Raw genomic sequence first — 24,693 nt, 5'->3', positions numbered from 1 at the left:
ACGAATTGATGAATCAAATTTCATTCACCTATCCATTAAATAGTCGCCATAAGATGCAAAAAGGCTTATCGCGTGTGGAAAACAATGCAAAAGAATGAATATACAAACGACATGCTTAGTTATTTATTGGACGAATAGTGAAAGTTGGAATAACACTACAATATCAAAACTGTATTGGTTTCTTTCACGTAACAATGAGTACGGGATGCACAAGGTGATAAATACAAAACGTATGAAAATAATCAATGCATGAGTTAAAATGGGAATACATATCGAAAAGGCAAATTAGACAGTACCTTCGCATTATATGGATATTTAGCAACGTGCAGCGCGCATAGAAGGTATAATTCTTACGGTTTAATCTACATATTGTGGGTAATTGTTATAGATTCCTCAAATAGGTATTGGAATGACTAAAACTCTCGCAAGCAGGACCAGAGCAGCCAAGGCGATACAGGGGGCACCTCCCCTTTCCCCTCTCACCAGGTTTGTGAAAAACCTAAAAAATGCCCTGTTTCATCAATTAGAAATGCCCATTCGTTAATTAAAAGTACTATCTTGGTTTTGAGAAATTTAAAACTTCCGGTTTATATAAGATTACTGTCGTTTAAAAAGAAGGTACTGATATACCGGAATTTCTGGTGCAGAGTCTTCAAAGAAATTAATGTGTGGTTTGAGCCCTAAATCAAAGTCTCACGTCTACTGCTCCCTCGAAGTTTTCGCCCCTCCCCCTGCCCTCCCCTCCCCTCCACACAGTTTGAACTTCCCTTTTCGCCACCACTGCTCACAAATATTTGTACCACATTCCGGTGGTTTAATTGGCAAGTCCTGCAGTCCTGATGTATCTAGTTGACAATGATAACATGACTTCATGGAAACATTATATCATTTCCAGATGTAAAGAATGAGGTATTTCCTTATTCTTTACTTTCAGAAGTTCTCGGTACCACTTCCCATCCGATATAGGGCCAATCACTACTTTACCAATGACAGGTTTGTCCTGTGTGTAGGCGCTCTTCTGAGTTTTAACGCTCAAAACAAACTTCGTCACGGTTCGCTTCTCGTTATCAAATTTAAAAGTGAATGCATTCGCTTTAAACGAAGGATTCTCAGTCAACTCTGTTTTCGAAGTTTTCTCCTTCTTAACTACCACTCCTTCGCATTTATGTTTGACTTGAACGTAGACAGCTGAGAAAAATAAAATGGCAAATACAATATTAAACACAGTTTATGTGTTGGATTGATACGTGAAGTATAAACTTTAATGATATATACTCTAAGGCTTTAAGTATATTTAATGGTAAAGAAGTGGGGGTGGGGATGGGGGTGGGGGCGAGGAAGACATCACACCAATATCTAGTGACGGTGGTGAAATTGCCACCACGCCTATATACGTAGTTCAAACCATTGTTGACCTATGAAGAGTGCATTGAATGAATCTCTGAAGTACACATTATCCACACACTTATATACGTTTGTGCCAGAAAGAAAAATGGATTTGGGACACTTGTTTCGTGGTAATTTCATGCAGTGTAGAGTTAAACCAATACGAAGAAACCAAATAAATTAAACAAGAGGACTAGTAGAAATTGAATCTTACATGTCTTTTCGCTTGACGGGGGCTTTATGTTCTCCAACCCAAACACTTTGAATACTAGAGTGCTTAAACTCGCTTCATCTTGGGTAAATGTTGTGGAAAAATTTATGGAATCAACCTGTAACAAAAGAAGAATAAATAAATAAAGGAAGGTCAACAACACATTATTACTTTATAACCAGACGGGCAACGGGCAGCCAGCGGCCACATTATGAGCGGACCGCGAGGCCTTCGAAAACGATAATTATGCTGCGCGCGGAGCCTTATGTAATATCAGAGCCATGTTTTTATACCAAATCGTAAATTTACTGTAAAAATAATATTTTACTGAGTAATCGATACGGAAAAACAAAGAACTGTGTATACTTTTGCGAGTTTGTAAACATTACTGCATATTTCTACTTTTTCGTCATTCCCAATGCAGCTGTGAGAAACAAGGGCTAATTAAAACGCGTGGGCTTAATGACTCCTGATTGGATATAATTCTCAAAAAGACCATGGATGGATTCGCAGGGAATTTATTTGAAATTGATCAGTTTTTAGATATGAAACACTTTAATATACCTATCAAGCATCTTATTACGAAAGTGGATTACATGGAAGTAGATTAGTATATTATATAAACAACAACAGACCTTCGGTTCCTGAAGAGCAAGTATTCTTCCGTATTCTCTTTGTTTTACGTCACTGATGTTTACCCTGACTTCACCGAGGACCACACGTTCGTCTGGTTTTTCACCAATCACCTGGAGTACCAGCACACCTTTACGGGCATCTTTACCTTTATCGATTAATCAATCAATCATTCAATATAATAACAAAAATCATATCGTGTTGATAAAGCTTAGTTGCAGGGGTATTGTCACCATGCACTACAACCATAGCGAAAAGAATTTTCACTACCAATTCAATAAAGAGAAATTTCATTAAAAGTACTCAATAAGAGTACATTAATAAAAATCAAAAAGACATTAAGAGCATTGGCGTGCACATGGTTGGAAAGGTGATGGAAGGGGGGAAATTAAAAATGTTGACCGACTGATTAAGGTAGTGGAATGAACTTTTGTGGAAGGGCCAGATATGAACGAAGGATTTATAAAGAAGGTGGCGCTGCCCTGGGTCACTGAAGCCGTCTCCTCTGTAGATAGATAAAAACATTACAACTCCAGAAGACAAAATGATGCTTTCTGAGGAATATTTGGACTATAATTTATGTCTTTATAAGAGGCCTAAACGCATGTTTTTTCTCTAATTTAACAAGTACTTTGTGTGAGGTTGAAAAGGGGGCGGGGGGGGGGGGTGGGTGAGGTACACCCGTATAGTTGTCCAAATCTTTCTCGACATAATGCAAAACTTCCCCGAGTGTTCTATATATTTTATTATTAATCGTGATGCATTTTGATTGAATCATTTGTTTACGGCATTTCTCCAGCGAGGATGGAAAGCTTTTTATATGATCCATTTGTTGCTTATTACATTAATATACTGTGAGTGATCAAGTCGCAAACTAGATTTGTCCTTAAGAAATACCGGTACTCAGAGTCAAATTCTTTTATCATCTGAAGTTATTTATTTTTAATTTTCGTAGCTGTTGATGAGAATCGTGTGAAATTTACAAACGATAACGTAGTCATCAGAAGTCTTATAAGACAAACCTTTGAATACAATTTGTTCATTCCAAATTCCAGTTTTCTGAGCTGTCGTTTTCTTCTCCGAATCATCCGCAGAAAGTAGTCTTGCTAAGACTGTGTACTCCCTCATAACTCTAATGTTAAATTGAAAAAGAAATTGAAATTCATTGAAAATTGTAATTAATAAATCTTCAAATTACATTTTTTATCTTACATATATGCAGTATTCCTAAAGACAAATACATTTTTAAAGTAACAATGAACATAATTCAGTTATTCCATGTTATCCATCTCGAAAACTTGTGACAGTCCGAATTCGTTCACGAGTAATTTATCGACTGGAATCACTTATATTATATTAACCCTTAAAAAACAAATTAATTAGTTTAATCACCTTAAATATGTCACCACCGTCATAATGTTGTCAAATTTAATCACAATTCATATAATTTATACAAAGATACAAAGATAAGTATACCTGGACCTATGCATTTGAACGCAGTTGCTCGCCATTTTTAGTCATGAAAATACACTGCAGGCGTGACAAGGGTATACACTTTCGTACACATTAATATAGTGGCATACTTCATATAAACTTTGTATCAATCCGATCAAGTTTTCTCCTTCAGTAAAAGTGCCGAAAAGGAATAGGATGTGACTTGGATGTTGAAAAAGGTCATGAAAATACATGAGGTGCACAGATTGGGGAAATTGAGGCAGTTTTCAACTACTTAAGACCTGTGATTAAACATATTGACCTAATTACACATCTGGCAGTTTTGAGTACTAACAGGTTGTGTACAAAACCATTTCATATACCTTGGCAAGTTTCTGGCTTTAGAAATGGTCAGATTCACTCCATCATTCGTCGGACGTATCGAAAATACGAGCTCTCCTCTGTTGACTTGGTTCTGTAAAATGTAAAATGGTCAGTAGTTATTCAATTGTATATTGACTGAGAAGTGTTCGAGTTATCGTCCTCGCTAACAGCAATTGGTGTTATCCATAAAACACACATTGTCTTGTAATTTCGGTTTTAATGGGAGCTACAGAAAAGTGTTTGCCTGATAGTTTTCTGTCATCTTCGGGTATCAAAATTGACAAAATAAGGATGTTTGACCAGGAAGTGGGTCAGCGAGAACACACTGCTAAAAAAGGGTACCAGTTTATAGGCTCGACAGATGGGAAAGTGCGATAGTTGAGTTATACGAAGCAATTACTGGTTGAATTCACTGGAATTCCTATAAACAGTTAAGGTAAAGTTTTAAATTGTCTTTCTATAATATCATGTTTGAGAATCTTTTTTGGGGGGGGTGGGAGGTGGGGGAGGGGGTGGGGCCTTGTCAACTTGTGAAAGACATCATACCGGTACTTCATGGTTATTATATATTGAGAGTGTTTTCTTGCAAGTTATATATATATCTTCATGCGTGTGTGTGAGTGTGTGAATACAGTATATATGTGTGAACTGCTCACCATATCCAAGTGAAGTGAACAAACAGTCTTCTCGTCAACATTCACGTCCTTTAAACTGACTGAAACTGCGCCGATTTCTAACGATTCTCCATTAGTGACTTTAACATGAACATTTTCCTCTGCGATATGTTTATGTTTTACTGAGAGGGAAGAACAAAGGTAAATGATGTTAGCTGAATTACTCAGGTGTGATATACACTCCAGGAAATGCCCGTATAAATGCCCATACAATCGTTCAATGTCTGTTCGTCGTTTAGGAACAATGCAATTAATCCACAGTCAGACAAATGAAAGAACATAAAGTGCTTGAAGTTTGTTTACATGACACTTAAATCAAACAAATATTCATGTTTACTTAGTTGTTCCATGTTTCCGGATGACTTTTGTCTTAACGCTTTTTGGTTGTTGTAATTATTACAAACTATCATACGGCGTTCAATACATAACATTATTGACATGTCTGGTGAATCATGAATTGGTAAGAAGACTAGACGGTTCTGTATACTCAATCATGGAGCCAATTTTCATATAGTACGCAAAAACCTCTTAATTAGTTGATGGATGGCACGTCCATTTTGCTATTAGGGTAGACACTTGTTCAATTCGCATAATATTTTATTTAACGTGTGAACATGTGTGGCAAATTTGTTTAAAATATTGCTAAATTAAAATGTACTGTATGTCAATTGTAATGCAGTATGTAAAATATTTGCTATATATGGTTAAGCCAGCAGGTTAACATATATATATCTGTTACAAAATTCGTCTGCATTACGTTTTTGCTATCATGTAACAACTTCGTCAATTTTGCAGGCTAACATGTTATAAGCATATATCATATACAGGCGGGTCTGGTATAAATTACTCAAAACATGTGATTTATAGTACAGTGATTGGTCAGTATGCATACTTAGCATCAAGATAAAAATAAGAAATGCATGATGAAGTAGTCAAAATATGTGACGTCCTTGCTGTTGCGTAGCAACTAACTGAATCAATCTGCATAAGATAAGATCAAGATAAGCAACGTATGTTTTATGTTTAACTATTGTATAGTGCCAAGCATACGGGGATATACGAGAAGATTAGAAATTTCTTATAGATGAAAAATGAGTTCAGTCCAACTATCCGTTTTCTTACAGTTCAGTCTTCCCTTTACAACCACCACCTTTCGCCTCCCCGCATTTTTTATTAAACATTTAAGCGGCAGATAAATGAAATAGATACCTAAGATAATAAAGAGATATTTAAATTATGCATATAATACAAAGGCAAGCGGACTGATTTGCATGATAAGAGTTACATACCATGGATGGCTGTAGATACAACCTGTAACCATAGCAACTTGCAATTTGCATATTGTTAACATTATGAATTCTGTCACGCAATATGATTTACCAAGTGAATTAAACGTTTAAAAGTCAACACGATAGAATAAGAACGAGACAATGATCCATATTACTCACATTTTCCAGCCAACTTTTCGTTCCAAATGATATCAGCGGTACGTGCTGTTTTTGGCTGCGTCTCACCGCTCCAATCTTTGGCTTTAAAATGCACAGCAATGTCTTCGTTTCGTCTTAAAATTGAAGAAGAAGAAAATATTGCTGCAGTGTTAAGAGCTCGCATGCAAAATAGAAGAAAAAAAGTTAAAATGAAAACAAAAGTTAACCACCGTTTTTTTTTAAATTTTAATTCACTACGCTCAAATCTTTGATCTTAAATATCTTCCCCTAAGTTGGAATTGATGTGTTGTCTTTATATAACTAAATTGTTGTCAAAATTTAATTTAAATATGCATAGGCTTTAATTTTACGGCTCATTCCTTGAAGGATGTAAGTATAGCCCTATGGCCACGTGAAACGTATGTATATGTTACAAGGGCGGCGGAAGCACTTTTAATCTGGGGGGGGGGGGCACCAACGTCGAAGGGCACTTTGCAGAAATTCGATTGGACTGATGCAGCCTGATATTTAGTACCTTTTATAACTCTTATTGTATTACCTTATTTGCATATACACATCACTCCATCATCGCCACCCCCCACCCCTCAAGGAAACAATGCATACTAGCACTACAATATGTAATGTGCAAATTGGGAAACAAGGAAAAAGACAAAATGAGGTGAAATCATTATAAAGTCCAAGTCCCTGCACACGCGATCGATACATGCATGAAAGCAAATGAAATATGTCAAAATACTGAAAGAAAAATAATTTTCTATGTGTTTTTCAATGGTTAAAGTGATATTATTATGATCATTATTTTTGTAACGACTTTGCCAATAATTCTAACCAATTTGGAAGGGTTATAACACGGCAAATGATTGTATGCTATTGGCATGTGATGTAATAACCAACGCATGCCTATATGATATGCACATTAACATGTTGGACGCGCGCGTAGCGCTTGAAAAATGTTGGTACTATTTTTCGGGCAAGTCGTTACAGCCCCCCCCCCCAAATCAAATTGGGCTCCTACGCCTGTGGTAGTAAACATTTAAAACTTCCCGAAATATTTCATTCGACGTGGGTTTCGCTTTGTAAACTCTTTTTTTATTTTGAAATTTTTATGTAGAAAAAGGGCACATTTTTAACCTGAGGAAAAGTGGGGGGGCACGTGCCCCCTGTGCCCCCCCCCCGGTTCCGCCGCCTTTGATATGTTACCACTCACAACGATGCTGACATCCAAATGAGGGTATACAATACGCTAAACATTTAACATAATATAACTAAACATAACTAATACGCTAAACATTTAACATAATATAACTAAACATAACTAAACAAACATAGCTAAACATAACAATACTAAACTAAGTGTTTGCTTTGGAGATGGTGTTGCTATCTGCGATTATCTGCAAAGTCTTGGTGAAGTGTGGAATAAGAGAAATGTGTCATAATGCCATGTCCCTTTGATTGAGGGCATCACTATTGTGTACATTTACCTGAACGTAGTAAAGTGTCTGTTCTGCATTGGGTGCAACAACCTGATAAAAATATCTTCTATAAATAGACTATAGGTTATACTATAGACAATGAATAACCTATATTGGACGGATGTATATTCATTTACTGAGACATTGTGACATAAAGCACCCCACCTAAAACAAAAAGGAATTTGAACATAAGTAACTATTATGTTGCATTTATACAGGGCTAGGCCGGGAACTACTTTTACCCCTTTCTTTCTTTTCATTTACATATGTAAATAAGGATAATTGCTTCCTTTGTAATGTGGTTCCTGGAAGGATGAAAAGAGTGAAATAAACTGAAACTGAAAGAACTATCGTTACAGTCCCTAATTGTTAGGACTGCAGGTAGGACTGACAAGAAGAGGGGTTGAGGGGGGGGGGAGTGGGTGAGGAGGGGTGGGGCTCTCGGTGACCCCAACTATAGGTATTTACCTCTCTTGATGAAGGTTATTAATCTTGACTGTCTGTACACTCAAAACCTCATCCGTCTTATCATACAACAGGGTAAATGATACCGTCGGTATATTGACTCCAACATTCTGAGTGTAAAATAAATAAAAATATATGCGCTATATATATATAAAGTTTAGCAAATGTTGAATTTGACATTTTAAATCAAACAGAAAAAGTTCATTTAGTTCGTTCTTAACTATTAATTCTAAATACATACCATTAAGAAAGTCGCAGTCATGACGTATATATATGATATACATTGATTTACTTCCTCAAATTAATATAAGTTCTCATGCTATAGGTTATTTATAGCAGTCATGCACCATTGAGGATTTAATGACAAGCATTTGTAATTTATTGTCATCTCGTTCTGCAGCATGCAGCTAGAGGTATATTGTTACAGCAATCACGCATTTTCCTTCTAATAACTTTCACCTTGACACAAGTCAATGGAAATCGACTCGACCGAGTCAGACAAAACAAAAATACTTTTATAGGCCTACTAGTTAATGACTCTACTCGACAAACACGGAAGCGAATCTTTACGTTAGAATTCACTATATATGACGTCATCATCGAATCAATTTTGTAACTGAAAGTAAAACCCAATGGTACAAATTGAATATGAAAACTTTATAAAGCTCCGGAGTTGAACAAATCAGGTATCTTTAAGTTGTGTGCTTGCTTCCCCCCTCACCTCAAATAAATAAATAAATATATATATAATAATATATATATATATATATATATATATATATATATAATATAATATAATATATATAATAATAAATATATATATATATATAAATATATATATATAATATATATATATATATATATATATATATAATATAACGAAAATCCACGTTTACTCCAATATATAAACGTACCATTCAGACAGTAACGCTAAGCTCATCACATACCTACGCCAATAATAGGGTCATATGGGACATAAACAGGTTAGTTTAGTGATTACGATAATGAGAGTGAAGTTTCTTTAAGGGCCCTCACCCCACCTGACAACCAACCCCCCCCCCCCCACAACCCTCTTCCCCGCCAAGCCGATTTATACCGCTCGGTCGCACGAACCCCAACTGCACATAAAATACCTCATTATACAGTGCCAGAGGGTAATCCCTGTAGGCCTATGTTGCTAAAATGATGCGATTTATTGATATATATCATAATAAATTGGATGGTTACACTTAATACCGTCTTATATACTTACCGCGTTGTCATCAGTATCTAAGTGAGCCATTCCAATTGCTGATACTAATATTGACTAAAGTCCAAATAAGAATCTGTAACTCTGTGTAAGCACGTTTGATATGCTACCGAGATTGCCACGTAACACACGCTGTGGCCTCAGGTCGGGAGTGGAGTCGATTCAATATATCATCAAATCCAAGTATTCCTCCCTGAAATTTTGGATTTATTTCCACTGCCTCCGTACGTCGTTACACGAATCGACTTTCCTAGCTTCAACGCAACATATAACAGTATTCACGGTCACGTTCATACGAAGGCTAGGTTAAACCCACATATTCAAGCTTCGCGGCTGTGTGTATATTATACTCGGCGTTGTTCCGTATCAGTGTACAGCGCCTCGCTTGAACATCAACTCACTTACTCAATTGACCTGTAGAATCCTACGAAAAGCCTCAAAATGCACTCATATCTGCATATGTAAATACAATGCATTAAGGTAGTCGATTTATCAAAACAAATTAAAACAGTGCTTCCATCGTGTGTAAACGTATGACTTAACTGTGTTTTTTTCTCTGCATGCAGGACATACGAACCGTCGATACAGTGGATGCATTTCGCACCAGGCATGCATAGTACTACCACTACGTAGATACGAACGCATATTACACTGTTCTGTGCGGAGTATGTGCACCTGTCTCGATTTATTTACTTAACAAGAAAACACCCACACAAACTGTCAACAACGTCGTGGCAATAGATACAATTGTGGAAACTATTTTCAATTCTATTATGACTTTGTTATTACTGGAGGAAAATCTTTTCGAAACATCCTTAGGCGTTGTAAGACTGTTTTTTTTTCAATGTTTCGTGCTGTGTGCATGGCTTTCGACACGTATGCCATGAACATTATGAGGAAGGCCTAGTACACGTGATGTAAACGAACAGAGCAAAGGCAGAAGAGGGCGAAGAAGGTGGCGCCGGTGGGAGTCGGTGGGGATGGGGATGGGGTGGGGTGCGATGGGGTGGGTGGGGGTAGAGGTTGAGTTTTGGGTGGGATAAACCTTCGAGAGAAAATATCAGGCGAAGAAAGGAACGATTTTGGTTAGCTCAATTGCAAGATAAGGGGAGCAGGTTTTAAAATGTTGTAAGTCCCTGGAGCAGTTACGAGCAAAGGATTCCAAGCGATGACAAGATCCCATTATGACGATATTTCCTTCTCTTCATCGGCGCCGAAACCATGGAACTCTCTCTATAACCATTCATCTAAAACAGTCCCCATCTGTTGATTCTTTCAATTTACATTTCGATAATTAATTTTTGTTTGTTGTATATTTGTATGTATTTTTCATTCTTCATCTTTGCTTTGTAAAGCGCCTAGAGCAGATTTTTTTCTGGATCAAATGCTATATTAATTTATTGATTATTATCATTATTATTATTTTCCAAAGGTCTTTCAGCTCCGATTAGAGAACTCAAGTTGGTATGGAAATCTTGTTTAAAGATACTGAGTTGCTTGTGTATCACATCGTATCGTACGATATCGCATTGTATTGTGTTGTGTGGTATTTTTAATTAAATTGTATTCATTGTTTAGTATTTTCACTGTATTGCATTGTATTGCACTGTATTGTGTCGTTCGTACTCTATTGTTCATTGCATAGTCTCGCATCGTGTTGTATATTGTCCTGTGAATTTTGCATTGCATACAATTGCAATGCCGTGGGGGAGGGGGGGGGGGTAGTGGTTGCTGGGACTTCACTGTTCTGGATTTTCCAACTCATAGCCGTTTAAGTATAGGTCTATAGATGTACTCAAATACATACCAGCACCTCAGTCGCTGTGTCAAATGCAGGTGCGTTCATTGAATGGTCGTATCGCATCGTGTTCTATATTGTATACTGTGTATATTTTGCATTTCATTTTTCATTTTTGCATCGCACTGCATTTTGCAATGCCGGGGGGGGGAGGGAGGAGTGGTTGTTCTGGATTTTCCAACTCATCGCCGTTTCACTATAGGAGTGTTAGCTCCTATAGGAGTGTTAGCTCCTATAGGAGTGTTAGCTCCTATAGGAGTGTTAGCTCCTATAGGAGTGTTAGCTCCTATAGGAGTGTTAGCTCCTATAGGAGTGTTAGCTCCTATAGGAGTGTTAGCTCCTATAGGAGTGTTAGCTCCTATAGGAGTGTTAGCTCCTATAGGAGTGTTAGCTCCTATAGGAGTGTTAGCTCCTATAGGAGTGTTAGCTCCTATAGGAGTGTTAGCTCCTATAGGAGTGTTAGCTCCTATAGGAGTGTTAGCTCCTATAGGAGTGTTAGCTCCTATAGGAGTGTTAGCTCCTATAGGAGTGTTCACTATAGGAGTGTTAGAAGGAGTGTTAGCTCAGTGGTTAACGCCGGTGCCTTTCAATCATAAGGTCCCCGGTTCGAGTCACTCCCAGATTAATGTATGTCGTCCAGTTACAGAGTTGTTGACAATTAACAATTCATAATCATGGACGTTAAATATGAATGTAAGAGACTGACTTCGGTCAGCTTGCGGCTTTGATAAGCCAATGCGGCTTCTTCGCGAGTTCCTGCTTGCAGGAGGATCTAATATACATACATACATACATACTATAGGTATATTCATGTACTCACTGCTCAAAAAATAACTACCAGCACTTCGCTGTGTCAAATGATGTCACATCTTGACTTAATGATTAGCATAGGCTACATCTGATCGTTGATGACTATATGCTATATACGGCTTAAACTGAACGGCTAAACATGCAAGAGTCGTTGCAGAAATACCGTTCAGCTTGTAGGTATAGTACCTGGCGCTAACACTGTTGTATTAATCACCGATTAAGGCTCATCAGTGAAGTTTTAACCTTCGACCTCTTATTTCTGTTTGGGGAATGTACATATTTCTATATATAGACCGATTGACTGATATGTTTTTCGGAAGTTGACCATGATTAGTGTTAAACAAGTCAACAAGTATTCATATACGATATTGTGCTCTTATAATCCTGACATCTGCAACAGCCACTAAGTTACTGTGTATTTTTGATGGCATATATATCCTTTGGAATCAATCGCTGACAAATTCTGGTTGTGAATGACGCTAACAACGTTGCAGTATTCATAACGTACATGCAATTAAATATAATACAGTGGAGTTCGTATATACGGGTATACCATTACAACATTTTATATCTATATATATCATGGATATACGGATAACAAATGGACTTTGGAATAAGTATACATGACACTCGGCTTTCAGCTATTTACAGATCGCGAAGAGAAACATGGTTCTTATCAGAATGTTACTATAAGAAGATTCAAAGACAACGATTGCCACGTAATTGAGGAGTTGGTACTGATAATTACTACTGTTATTAAGAATCCAAATGTTATTGTTTCACATAAGGAAGAATCACGTCTCCATTAACTTTGCGTCTGAGCGAGATACCGTATATTACTGACACAGTGACGGTAAACGTTAATATATGCCAATATCGGCAAAAAGTCGAAATTCTGGTGTCAGACAAAAGGATTTTGAAAAAAAAACATGGAATCTAATGCAAAAACCGACCCTCATATGAGTATGGTAAGTTTATTTCATTATTTTGTATTATTATTTTGTAAAAGGTTATATACTAGCCCGGCCGTGAATATTTTTTTCCCAAACTGAACTGACACTGAAATTATTTCCTCGATTCTGATTGGCTGATCAAAACCGGAATAGTAGTCGGCGTTTATCAATGAATGTATGTGACACTGTTAGTGTTGATCATACCAATCCTCATGGGCCGCATCATGTCAAAAATACGTGTGTACGCCGTATACAGGCTAAGTTAAAGACTGTAGACCTAAGTGTGCCTACATGTAGATACAATGTAAGGCTTCCAGTTATCAAGAGCTACTGAAAGGGCGGTAGGGCCTATATTAGTGAATTTGAGATTTCGAACTAGTACGAATACGTATATACGGTTAATGCAGGCCTACTACGGTATGTCACCATGTATAAGAACTTCTAATTGTGCAGGTAAACATATGTGGTTCCGTACGTATAGATTATAAGGCTATATACAACTAGTTGACAAGTCAAAAGACACAGACATATCGTCAAATGCCATGTTTGTGTACACTCACTGGCTGGCACACACTCGCTCGCGCGTCTTCATTGCCACTGCATATTCGACTAGGCCTATCATGATTCATTGACTGAATACATTTTGAATTTATGATTATAAAACTAAAAGTATCGCAACCCCGAATGTACACAAACACCTCGTACATATGTACATCGGCTACATGTTTACAATTACAAATACACTGTGTTTTATTGTGTTGTATACTATACACAGTACAATTGGCTACATTACATGTATGTGCTGTGTAGAGCGGAGTCAAGCGAGTAAACAAACGATCGAGAACTGCCTATAATGGGCGCAGTAGTTGGGAATAGTTGCTTCATTGTGTTAAGAGCACTATATACTTTCGTTCATATATACCTACCGAAAGTTCTGTAAAGTTGCTAATGTGAATATTTTGAATTTGTTCGTGTTGATCATACTGATATCGACAGATTATGGAGGATCCATGTTGAAAACTAAAGTATATCACGTGCTCGCTGATAACCAATCAGAATCGAGGAAATAATTTCAGCGTCAGTTTAGTCTGGGAAAAAATATTCGCCGCCCGGCCCGTAACAAACCTTCGAAGGGCAGTAGAATATGAGACTTTGATTTGAGGGATGAAACAGGGGTTCATGTGCCTCCCAATCCCCCCCCCCCCCGTGCATCCCACCTCGCCCGCTGTGCAGACTAATTCCCCCTCCCCCATCTGCAGCCACCTTCACAAGTTACTGGACACGCCTACTGTATAAATCCTTATATTGTTTGGGTCCCCTCTAACTCAGAATTGCTGGATACCTGTGTTATAGTAGCGAGCAGACAGAAGGGTATATATATATATATATATATATATATATATTTATATATATATATATATATATATATATATATATATATATATATATATAAAACAGAACTAGTATTGTTCGATATAGGTGACAAACGCCTACAGTGGAATTACGATCTTCCTTACCGGTTTCGAACCTCTGGACATACAATCAGAGTCCATAGCCTAGTGGTTAGGGTGTCCGCGTACAGAGCGGGAGGCCCGTGGTTCGAATCCCGGTGGAGGCTGAAAGTTTTTTCACTGTTCTTGATTTTCCAACTCATTACGATTTTCATTTATATATATTCATTTGCCTTTGTCGTTTACCTCCATTGCATTAACATAAAGTCTGTTCAAAGTATCTCTTTCGAGATCCGGCTTTAGGAATCACAAATGATTTCGAGTTGGATAGCATCATGTTTGATCTCTAGAGTAGGGCAAAATATGTCACCAAAAACAGAACTAGTATTGTTCGATATAGGTGACAAACGCCTACAGTGGAATTACGATCTTCCTTACCGGTTTCGAACCTCTGGACATACAATCAGCGTCCATAGCCTAGTGGTTAGGGTGTCCGCGTACAGAGCGGGGAGGCACGTGGTTCGAATCCCGGTGGAGGCTGAAAGTTTTTTCACTGTTCTTGATTTTCCAACTCATTACGATTTTCATTTATATATATTCATTTGCCTTTGTCGTTTACCTCCATTGCATTAACATAAAGTCTGTTCAAAGTATCTCTTTCGAGATCCGGCTTTAGGAATCACAAATGATTTCGAGTTGGATAGCATCATGTTTGATCTCTAGAGTAGGGCAAAATATGTCACCAAAAACAGAACTAGTATTGTTCGATATAGGTGACAAACGCCTACAGTGGAATTACGATCTTCCTTACCGGTTTCGAACCTCTGGACATACAATCAGCGTCCATAGCCTAGTGGTTAGGGTGTCCGCGTACAGAGCGGGGAGGCCCGTGGTTCGAATCCCGGTGGAGGCTGAAAGTTTTTTCACTGTTCTTGATTTTCCAACTCATTACGATTTTCATTTATATATATATATATATATATATATATACTTGTTCAACGTTTTCTTCTCTCTTTCCTCAAGCTTGAATACGAATATGAAAAGATTAGTCTGAATCCCCTCGATAAGTCTTCGAATGCCATCCCTGCTAAAGATAGAGAGATGGACTCAAGAAATGTTTACACCAAAGAGGAATCGGGAATTGTTGACAATGCAGAAGATAATAATGATTTTCAAACAAAAATTTGGACGGTAATGTTTTCTGTTTTAATGTATACCAAAATGTTTTCATAGTTTAGCTTTACAATAGCATTGTTTAATAGTTAACGAGGGGTTATAGATATAACTTTCTATTTGTTGCTTACCCGTAATAACGTAACCATCTAAAAACGAAGAACTGCTAAATAGTGCAATACATGTAAGACTCGTGCACTCATATGCACTTATCGGATACAGTTCAATAGAACATTTATGTACAGATTATAATTCTGGAGTTATCTCTTACGACATTAATGCCTGTAAACTGTCAATATTTTATATTCGTGTTCATGATCTGATAAGTGGCATATAATGGCTATGATGAAAAACAGACATAAAATAAAATGAAAATATGAAAATAATTCAGTACATTAAGAAAACACAATAAATTAGAGGAGAGGAGCGTAACCGATATCATATTTATAAATCCTTTCTTGTTGTAATATCCGCAGACCATCGATGCGATCACAGCAAAGATCTCAGCATTTAGAAAAGAGAACAAGAAGTTACTGAAACAAGTCATGTTGGTCATATTGCTTATCTGCTACACCGGCTACCTCACATATGCCTGCTATCTAAGCATAGACAATGCAATGTTTCTATTATCCCTTACTGGTCTTGTTCTCATCCTTTATATTTACTCATTTCTTCGAGACCATTTTGGTGATCAAATCTGGCATAATTGTCTCTCCCCTGCTGTGGATATCATAGAGAAAATATGGAAAATGGGAAAACGGTAAGTTTATTATATATCCAAGAGTATACTGGATTACTCTTTTTAGGTAAAAATGGTTATGTTACACTGTATTGAAAATGTTACCTATATAGGTAATGCCAGACTTAGTGTAGTAAGTACATGTTTTCACCTTCGTGGCAGCCGATTCACACAGAGATTACATGTAGTAACTAATGTAAATCTTAAAGTTTTGTACCACAGTTAAAACTGGATTGTGCAGACAAATTTGATAAATCGGTAGCATGTGTGTGTTATTAGGATTACAGTAAGGACTGAGGATATGTGTAATTCCAACATATCCTAACAACTGGATTTGTCGGGATTACACATATCATCATAATAGCACATGCTACGATTTATAGTGCGATCCAATATTTACTTTGGCACAAAACTAACATTTACAGTAGTAACTGTGTTCTCTGTGTGTATCGGGTGTTCGTGAAGTTGTACTCGCAATCCTGTACTAAGTGATAGTCTGGAAACCTGGTTTAGCTACTAGTACGCAGTTGGTTATTCGTACTCATGCTGAGAGCCTTGTACTCGACGTACTCATATACCAATGGGACTTCTTCTTGTACTCGCGTTTTCATTTTGTTGTACTCGCAGCACTAACCTGGATAAAAAATACATTACTAAGTTGTAAATTGAAAATAATTTGGCGTTATATATTGGATCGCTAAAATTATAATTTGGACAATCACTGAATGTTGAAATATGTATAGGCTATACTTGTCGATAAGTTATGGCATATGGCAAATTGAATAATTATACTATAACCATTGATATATATATATATATATATATATATATATATATATATATAGATATATTTATATATATATTATACAAACATTTCTTTATTTTTCCTTTTAGGTTTATTACCTTGGTGATATTAGCTGGTATTGGAGTAGGAATTTACTTCCTGTCTCGTGAAAATCCAGAACAACTCATCTCAGGAGTTGGTCTGTTATTTTTCGTGTTTGTAACCTACATCTTTTCGGAATATCCAAGAAAGGTTAGTGTATTAAGGTCTATATCATCATTAGATACATACTTTTGTCTCGTCGGTAAGACGCAATATGGTGATTTTTAGCATTGTATGTACTCGGAAAGCAAATTTGTTTCACATCTTCACCCACTCACATTCATCCGTATAGTAGTCGACGGTTTACTTATCCTTAAAGTTGGGTAGGTGTGGGGGGGGGGGGGTGGGAAGGCGATGTCACAAACTTGAGAGACTAGGGGTGGACATATATACAGGACACGAGTATTGTGACCCTTCTTACATTGTTGGTGTCCCCTCCTTGAATTCCTGGCTACGGGTCTGTATCAATTCCATGTATATCACGAACCTTCTAAATGTTCCAACGATAATTAACATTATTAACGATAATTAATATTTCGTGTTGTCAAATTCTGAAAATAATAATAATCTCATATTCTTCTTGATATGCAGGTGAAGTGGCGTCCTGTTATTTGGGGTTTGGTACTTCAATTCCTCCTGGCTCTGTTTGTACTCAAGACCAAACTCGGATACATAACATTTAATTGGTTAGGCGATGTTATTCAAACATTCCTTGGCTACTCTGACGAAGGAGCTAAATTTGTGTTCGGAGATCCACAGTATCTCGACCATTTATTTGCCTTCAAAGTGAGTGTCTTTCCTCTTCCATGACACCCGAACACACCTACCCCCCCCCCCCCCCTCCGCAATGTCGGATTAACGCGACAGGTGAAACAATCAAAAGACTGCTAATGTCAAGGGGCCCCGTGTACACTCCGAGGACAGATGTTCATTTGTCCGGTTGCGCTTGCCAGAATTAATACCTCCCCTCTATGCACTTATAAAGTTGGGCAGCCTAAGGGCCCTCCTCTGGCAAGCATGTGATGCATTGGGGCTCCGTACAGGTGGTTGGTTAATCGGGCACTGTTTTTCACAATTATGAAGTTATAATCCAGCTTGTACAGTTCTGTCTGTTCAAATGTCTTTCGACAAGTTTGTCTGTTAAGATCACCTTTGTTTTACTAGGATCGAACTACGGCGACGGTTTTCATATTTCACTCTCGAATTGTTTCAGATATTTCGGCATTATCTACACCAGATTAATCATCATGATTTGAAATATATCTTCATAAAAACAAATTTCCTTTGTCTTTTAAATTTCTTTTCTATTTAATTGTCACACAGATGAATAGTATCGTTGAAATGAAGTCAAACATCGATTGTACTAAAAATTGATCATGAATTGAAATTTATGGACATTACTAAACCAATATACTTTATTGTCGTTAATTTATAGGTCCTTCCTTCGGTCATATATTTCAGCACCTGTATCTCCGTACTGTACTACTGGGGAGCCATGCAATATGCCATAAAGAAGATAGCCTGGTTGATGGAAAGGACCATGAAGATATCAGCTGCCGAATCATTAAACGTAGCAGGAAATATATTTGTTGGCCCGGTAAGTTATGATAATTCAAATAAAGAGATTTTTGACTAAGGTCGTCAATAATGATACTTTCCAATAAATATTCGCGACGTTACAAGAAATATTTCGATGTGAAATATTTAAGCTTTAAACAAACAAAAATAATTAAATTTAATGGAATACAAATCTTAGACGAAATCAAACAGTACTGCAGTGGCATAACCAACCTTTTCAATCGGGTTGTGGGGCGGGCGTCGTGTGGGGTGGGGTGTGGAGAGGTAGTCGATAGAGAAAGAGATTTGGCAGTTGGCTAGTCATATTCGTCTTTTACATTGACAACTATATATCATATGCCATATTTGTATGTTGGTGGATGTGGTAAAAGGTGGAGGGGGGGGGGGGGGTTAATAAGGGAGTTAAACAATACCGTGTATTAACTGAGGGGACGCTAGTCTTCCTTGTCAACAAATGATATTGAAATGCTGCCCTTTTGACGCATATGATGACTTTAACAATCATACTTGAAAAATACGGGTACCATGGAACCTATTTCAGAACCGTCACCGCAAGAAAGTCTTGGACTTTTAAAATCATAGCGGCCATTTCAGCACATCCACTTATAAGTAATAGTGGGGTTTCAAATATTCCTTTATGAGTCAATGACATATGGCTTTTCTTGTAATGTTACAGACCGAAGCACCATTGCTGATCAAACCGATCTTAAAGGACATGACTAAATCCGAACTCCATGCTGTTATGACAGGAGCCTTTGCAACACTCGCTGGGAGTGTTCTTGGAGCTTACATCGCATTTGGAATAAGTGCGTCACATCTATTATCGGCTTCCGTCATGTCCGCTCCGGCAGCTCTTGCGATTGCGAAACTTTTCTACCCGGAGACGGAAAAGTCCAAATTTCAGAAGGTGGAAGAGATTAATTTACCCAAAGGGTAAGATAAGGAATATTTTATTGTGGTATAACTAGCACCAATTTTTATTTTATTATTTTTATTTGTAATGTGTAGGCTTTATATGGTTAATACGAGATTCGCTGGTCGTATTAATTTCACCACTTTATCAGCTATACATTAAAAGGTTCAATGTTAAAGATTAGTTAAAGACGACATCGCTCTATCTGTGCAACCCTTAAACTGTAAGATAAGTCATTTAACCAACGGTACGTGTTTCGTTTGCACTGCATGACTACGAAGGTGAGAAAGAGTGGGGAGGGGGGTGAAGACAGAGGCATAGAAAGAGGTGTGAGAGAGAGGGGCGGAGTGGTGGGTGGGGGGGGGATGAACCGGAAAGTAAAGATTACATGCGGTTATATAACATGCGAATATTTCTGATTCGGATACGGAAGAGTTACAACAGTGTTAAAAAAAGAACAACGACGAAATTGATTTACTTGAAGAGTCAGAGAAATAAATAGTAGAACTCTACACAAATTGTATGGCACTTATTCAGGGTTTAAAGAAAGTCGTTCTTACCATATTACTTGAGATATACTGTGACGGGTATAACTTGGACATGTTTATATATGTCAATAACAAGCTACCTATTTCGCACAGTTGATTTTTATCTGATTCTATATCATTTTAGAACTTTACTCGAGGGAGAGAATAGTATATAGTAGGCTATGTTCCTCTCAACTGAGATATATTATTCAATAATGATGAATGTAACCTTCATTGTAGTGACCAGAAGAACCTTACGGAGGCAATATCACGTGGCGCCATCACCGCCATACCCCTAACTCTTAATATCGCCGGTAACTTGATTGCATTCATTGCCGTGTTGGCGTTATTAAACGGAATTCTGGGATACCTCGGAAGCTTGGTGGGAGTCGAAGAACTAAGTTTCGAAGTTAGTGATAGTAGCATATTGTCTTTTATTCTTTCTGTACTAAAGTTTCATATTTCAAATTTACTATTTGTGTACTTGATATGAAGAACTTTATATAAGAAGCTTGTTACCTGTAAACTCTGTGAATAACGAACCACAGCATATTAGTAGGTTGTACTTATATTTTAAGGAATTCGGCTAAAATGTGTCAACGTTGCCAAAACGATAAGTGTATCATTTAACTGTTTGACATCACCTATTTTTTGGAATAAATTAACATAATTACATTTCAATGATATTTAAGTTGTCTGTGCAAAAAAAAAATGCGAAGTTCTTGATATTTAATCAATTTTGATTTTGTAATTTTCAGTTTATCTGTTCCTATGTATTTGCACCTTTCGCATTTTTGATGGGGGTCCAGTGGGAGGATTGTCGTATTGTTGCAGAACTAATCGGTCTAAAGACTTTTCTCAATGAGTTTGTTGCTTTCGAGAGATTAGCTGAAATAATCAACAACAGGATAACAGGAGGAGGACCTACAATCTCGGTAGGTTATGATGTGAATCATCTGTACATATATATGTATATGTATATGCCTATATAAATATAAATATACATATATATATATATATATATATATATATATATATATATATATATATATATATATATATATATACTTATAGCCTATATATATATATAGCCTATGTATAAAGCCTATATGTATAGCCTATTTATATAGCATATATAGCCTATATATAGTCTATATATATATACTTATAGCCTATATAAATATAGCTTATATATAAAGCCTATATATAGCCTATTTATATAGCATATATAGCCTATATATATATATATATATATATATATATATTTATATATATATATACATATATATATATATATATATATATATATATATCCATAATCATCAGAGACGGGCTGAAGGAGGGGCTGTGTGAGTAGGGAAATCCCATCTTAGATTACTACAACCACTCCCCTTGAGAAAAATAATTGTACTAACAAATTAGGAGAATGATCAGATTTAGCCTTACTATAGTTACTATTTAAAAACAGTAAACATTTCCGATTGCAAATGTTGCATTCTGGTTTCTATAGCCTCCTAATCAAGTCCAATATTTAGTACGCATGCGTACAAATTTGGTTTAAAAAAAATGGCCTTGTAATTATTCATAATAAGATCTGTCATTTTTCATTTGTATCACAGATAAGATCGGAAGTGATTGCAACATATGCCCTCTCTGGTTTCTCTAATGTTGGAACAATAGGTATCCAACTTGGAGCGCTCACTTCGATTGCCCCTTCTCGAGGGTCTGATCTCGCTGAAGTAGCAATACGGGCCTTCATTGGTGGAACTACAGCCTGTTTTATGACTGCATGCGTGGCAGGTAACAAACGAATAAAATATTACACAGTCTTTCAATAAACCATCTTTGTATGCCACTTTATAGGTTATGTAACAGGATATGATCAAAAGACATTTCTGGAAGTCGTTTAGGCATATTTTAAAGACGAGTAAATATGTAATCTGTAACAATTTATGATAATTCCGCTGCCCAACACTGTAGGGCAACTTGTATTTTGAATAGGAGGCGCCCTGCAGGTTGGATTTTATGACAGAAAGTTATTTGAATAATATGAACGGATTACAAGGAATCAGCATTGCCTGCTCAACCAGCTAGTTTGTACTGGGGGAGGGGCAGCCTGGGAAGGGATAATATACCAAGTCGTAAAATGGACTCGGAGGGATGGTCCCCTCCCCTTTGAGACATGTTGGTCTTATGGAGGGTGCTTGGGTGCAAATCGCAAATGGCGATATATATATTTTGCAACTTTTGAAATAATGTTGAAGAATTTTCGACTTTTAAGATTTTACCGCACATATATATATGACATATTTATGTACCGTAGACTAGGATTTTTATCTATAATATTCTGCCTGTCAATAGGTGGATCCCGTTGATCTTATTATGGGGGGGGGGGGGATCCCCGTTTACGTGGGTGCTTCCATAAACCAGCATTACCACATTCCTGTTGCAGTGGAAACTTTCTGACAATACCAGTGCTATAGTTTTCCCAGTAAAGGCTTACACTGTCAAAGGGTTACTCCAAAATGGACTCCCGAAAGCACCTGTATTTTACGTTATCACTATCCGTCATATTCATTTTCATCTTTCAACCACCCAATATTAAGATCTGAACTCTCATATTACATTGACAAGAGTACATTCGGAGGTATTAAAGAGTGGCTTTTTATTTTCTTCCGTCTTTGCTCAGGTATTTTATACGATGCTTCCGATTATGAGACAACTATGGAAATCAATGCAACTAGCACAGCTCTCCCGACTACATATATTTCCGATTTGACTTCACGAAGTTGACAACTTGTTGGGAGACATCAATACTCAGTTTTGGGAAAGCCTTATTTAGTGTGGAAAACTTGCCACAGTTGCTTAATACGAGATCCAACAGTTATCTGAAGTATAAGGCAAATAAATCAATAACTTTATCGTTTTCCCGAGCTCACCAAGGCGATGAAGTTATGAGTACGTAAACTGTAATTGACTGATCGAATGAAGTCCCATTACTATGCTATTCTATGAAAAGAGTCAGATAAGCTAAAAGTTGAAGATGGATACAAATTCATTAAATAAAATTTATTTGTTCACTTAGTGAAAAAAAAGAAGAAGAAGGTTGTCTTAGCGTGATCAATTGCAATCTAAAAGTTTGAGGAATACTGTTTTTTTTTAAAGAAAGAAAAAAAGCTGCTTCTTTATTGATTCCAATGTCATCTTCATAGACCTATTAATATTGTATCGAATTCAACTAATACTATGCATAAAGCACAAAGAATGTCGTCCCGAGGTGATTTGTACGCGGCTACATAGAATCAGGGATGTGCCCAGGATTTCCTGAGTGCCGGTTATACCGATCGCCGTCTTGGGGCAGGGGTCTAAGAGGGAGGGGGTGTCCGCCTCCCCTTTGAGAAATTTCGATTTTTAAAGGTGCTCAGATGCCAAATGCTGGCACTTGTGTAGCTTTTTAAGCACATACACAAGTACTAGTTTTGCTAACAATTTACATTTTTAATTTTTTTTTTAGTGAAATATAGTACGTACCTGGTAAAAGTTATTAGTTTGTTGCAAAGTAAGTTCATAGTAAATTATGTTTCTCGCATGCGTAACTGAGACATTATTAGTCTGTCTGATTTTGGCATAGGCTAGGCCCAATTTATGTTGAATATATTGTTAGAAATGTCGGGATTTTAGATGAAAATAGTGCTGGTCGGGATTCACGATTTGTAAGACAGTGCTGCGCGGTAATTTTTAGTGCTGGGCGGGCCGCCCAGTGCCGCCCAGCGTGGGCACATCCCTGTATAATATATATAATACATGTCTATGATTTGAAAAACTGTGTTTGATATGAAATCATGAAATGGTGGTATTTCTCTTGCGGGACTTATTACCAAATAAACAGACATTTGAACTATTTTGTTGTTGTATCTCACTTGTATCTCACTGACTACGTTAAGTCACGTGGTCCTGTTTAACCGTGTACCTTATTGATTCTTCCCATTATCTTTGAATCAATTGGAGAATTATAGCCTATATAATATCCACTCAAGTATTTTCTAGAAGTTGTATGCAAATTTGTTAATGCAATAGTTCTGAAGTAATACAAATGATTATTATGATTCAACAATATGTAAACCTACACTCGATTTTCTTATTTGCTGAATTCCTCTGTACTTTTGTTTTTTTTTTCCTTATACATTTCTGGTTTCCTTTAAGCGTGGCCGTAGGTGGGGTGTAGGCAGGCTTTCCCCCATATACCTCTGAAGCTTTTCGAAGCAAAGAAAGTTTACAGTTCGCATAGATACGAAAATAACAGCTGAATGGAATATATTAGACAAAAAAAACAACAAATCATACATAATGATGATACACGTGGACGCAGACTGGTAGCCATCTACTTGACCACAACGATCACAGATGCAAAAACTCACACAAACACGGGTTCACTTTAAGAAAACAGGTATTGCCTACTATACAGTGCATAGTATTTAAATGCACGAACCTAGCCTATATGGCCTGAAT

The 24,693-nt window shown here is 37.0% G+C and overlaps 2 protein-coding genes across 4 annotated transcripts; one reads left to right on the top strand and one right to left on the bottom strand.

Annotated features, from left to right (window-relative positions):
* Positions 1-195: 195 nt before the first annotated feature.
* Positions 196-10,265, bottom strand: LOC139969221 (uncharacterized). Its single transcript, XM_071974159.1, has 9 exons — positions 9,360-10,265; positions 8,111-8,217; positions 6,171-6,283; positions 4,705-4,844; positions 4,048-4,139; positions 3,253-3,362; positions 2,233-2,378; positions 1,601-1,715; positions 196-1,188 (listed from the first exon to the last, which is right to left on the bottom strand). Exons 1-9 carry the CDS (start codon positions 9,387-9,389, stop codon positions 881-883), a joined length of 1,161 nt encoding a protein of 386 aa, XP_071830260.1. The 5' UTR covers positions 9,390-10,265; the 3' UTR covers positions 196-880.
* A 1,809-nt stretch (positions 10,266-12,074) lies between these two features.
* LOC139969011 (solute carrier family 28 member 3-like) lies at positions 12,075-24,300 on the top strand. 3 transcript variants are annotated; one of them, XM_071973823.1, is made up of 11 exons: positions 12,079-12,316; positions 15,392-15,559; positions 16,018-16,301; positions 17,175-17,316; positions 17,758-17,952; positions 18,602-18,763; positions 19,421-19,677; positions 20,425-20,593; positions 20,943-21,119; positions 21,804-21,984; positions 22,874-24,300. In XM_071973823.1, the coding sequence occupies exons 2-11, from the start codon at positions 15,470-15,472 to the stop codon at positions 22,975-22,977; spliced, it is 1,761 nt and encodes a 586-aa protein (XP_071829924.1). In that variant the 5' UTR covers positions 12,079-12,316; positions 15,392-15,469; the 3' UTR covers positions 22,978-24,300. The 3 variants fall into 3 exon arrangements, with proteins under 3 accessions (XP_071830008.1, XP_071829924.1, XP_071829842.1); XM_071973741.1 differs by having other exon boundaries at positions 12,079-12,932; XM_071973907.1 differs by lacking the exon at positions 20,943-21,119 and having other exon boundaries at positions 12,075-12,932.
* Positions 24,301-24,693: the final 393 nt, after the last annotated feature.

This window comes from Apostichopus japonicus, chromosome 1, assembly GCF_037975245.1.
Source record: "Apostichopus japonicus isolate 1M-3 chromosome 1, ASM3797524v1, whole genome shotgun sequence".
In the NCBI taxonomy this organism is placed as follows: domain Eukaryota; kingdom Metazoa; phylum Echinodermata; class Holothuroidea; order Aspidochirotida; family Stichopodidae; genus Apostichopus; species Apostichopus japonicus.
This window is presented reverse-complemented; position numbering and strand designations above follow the sequence as displayed.

Bases quoted from the DNA above. Each gene is read 5' to 3' on its own strand.
- LOC139969221 (XM_071974159.1), bottom strand. From the start codon at position 9,389: ATGGCTCACTTAGATACTGATGACAACGCG. The intron at 4,140-4,704 runs GTGAGCAGTTCA...TACATTTTACAG, and splicing joins GTTCACTTCACTTGGATATG to AACCAAGTCAACAGAGGAGA. The intron at 1,716-2,232 runs GTCTGTTGTTGT...CTTTTGTTACAG, and splicing joins TTGCTCTTCAGGAACCGAAG to GTTGATTCCATAAATTTTTC.
- LOC139969011 (XM_071973741.1), top strand. From the start codon at position 12,894: ATGGAATCTAATGCAAAAACCGACCCTCATATGAGTATG. The intron at 17,953-18,601 runs GTGAGTGTCTTT...GTTAATTTATAG, and splicing joins ACCATTTATTTGCCTTCAAA to GTCCTTCCTTCGGTCATATA. The intron at 19,678-20,424 runs GTAAGATAAGGA...CCTTCATTGTAG, and splicing joins GAGATTAATTTACCCAAAGG to TGACCAGAAGAACCTTACGG.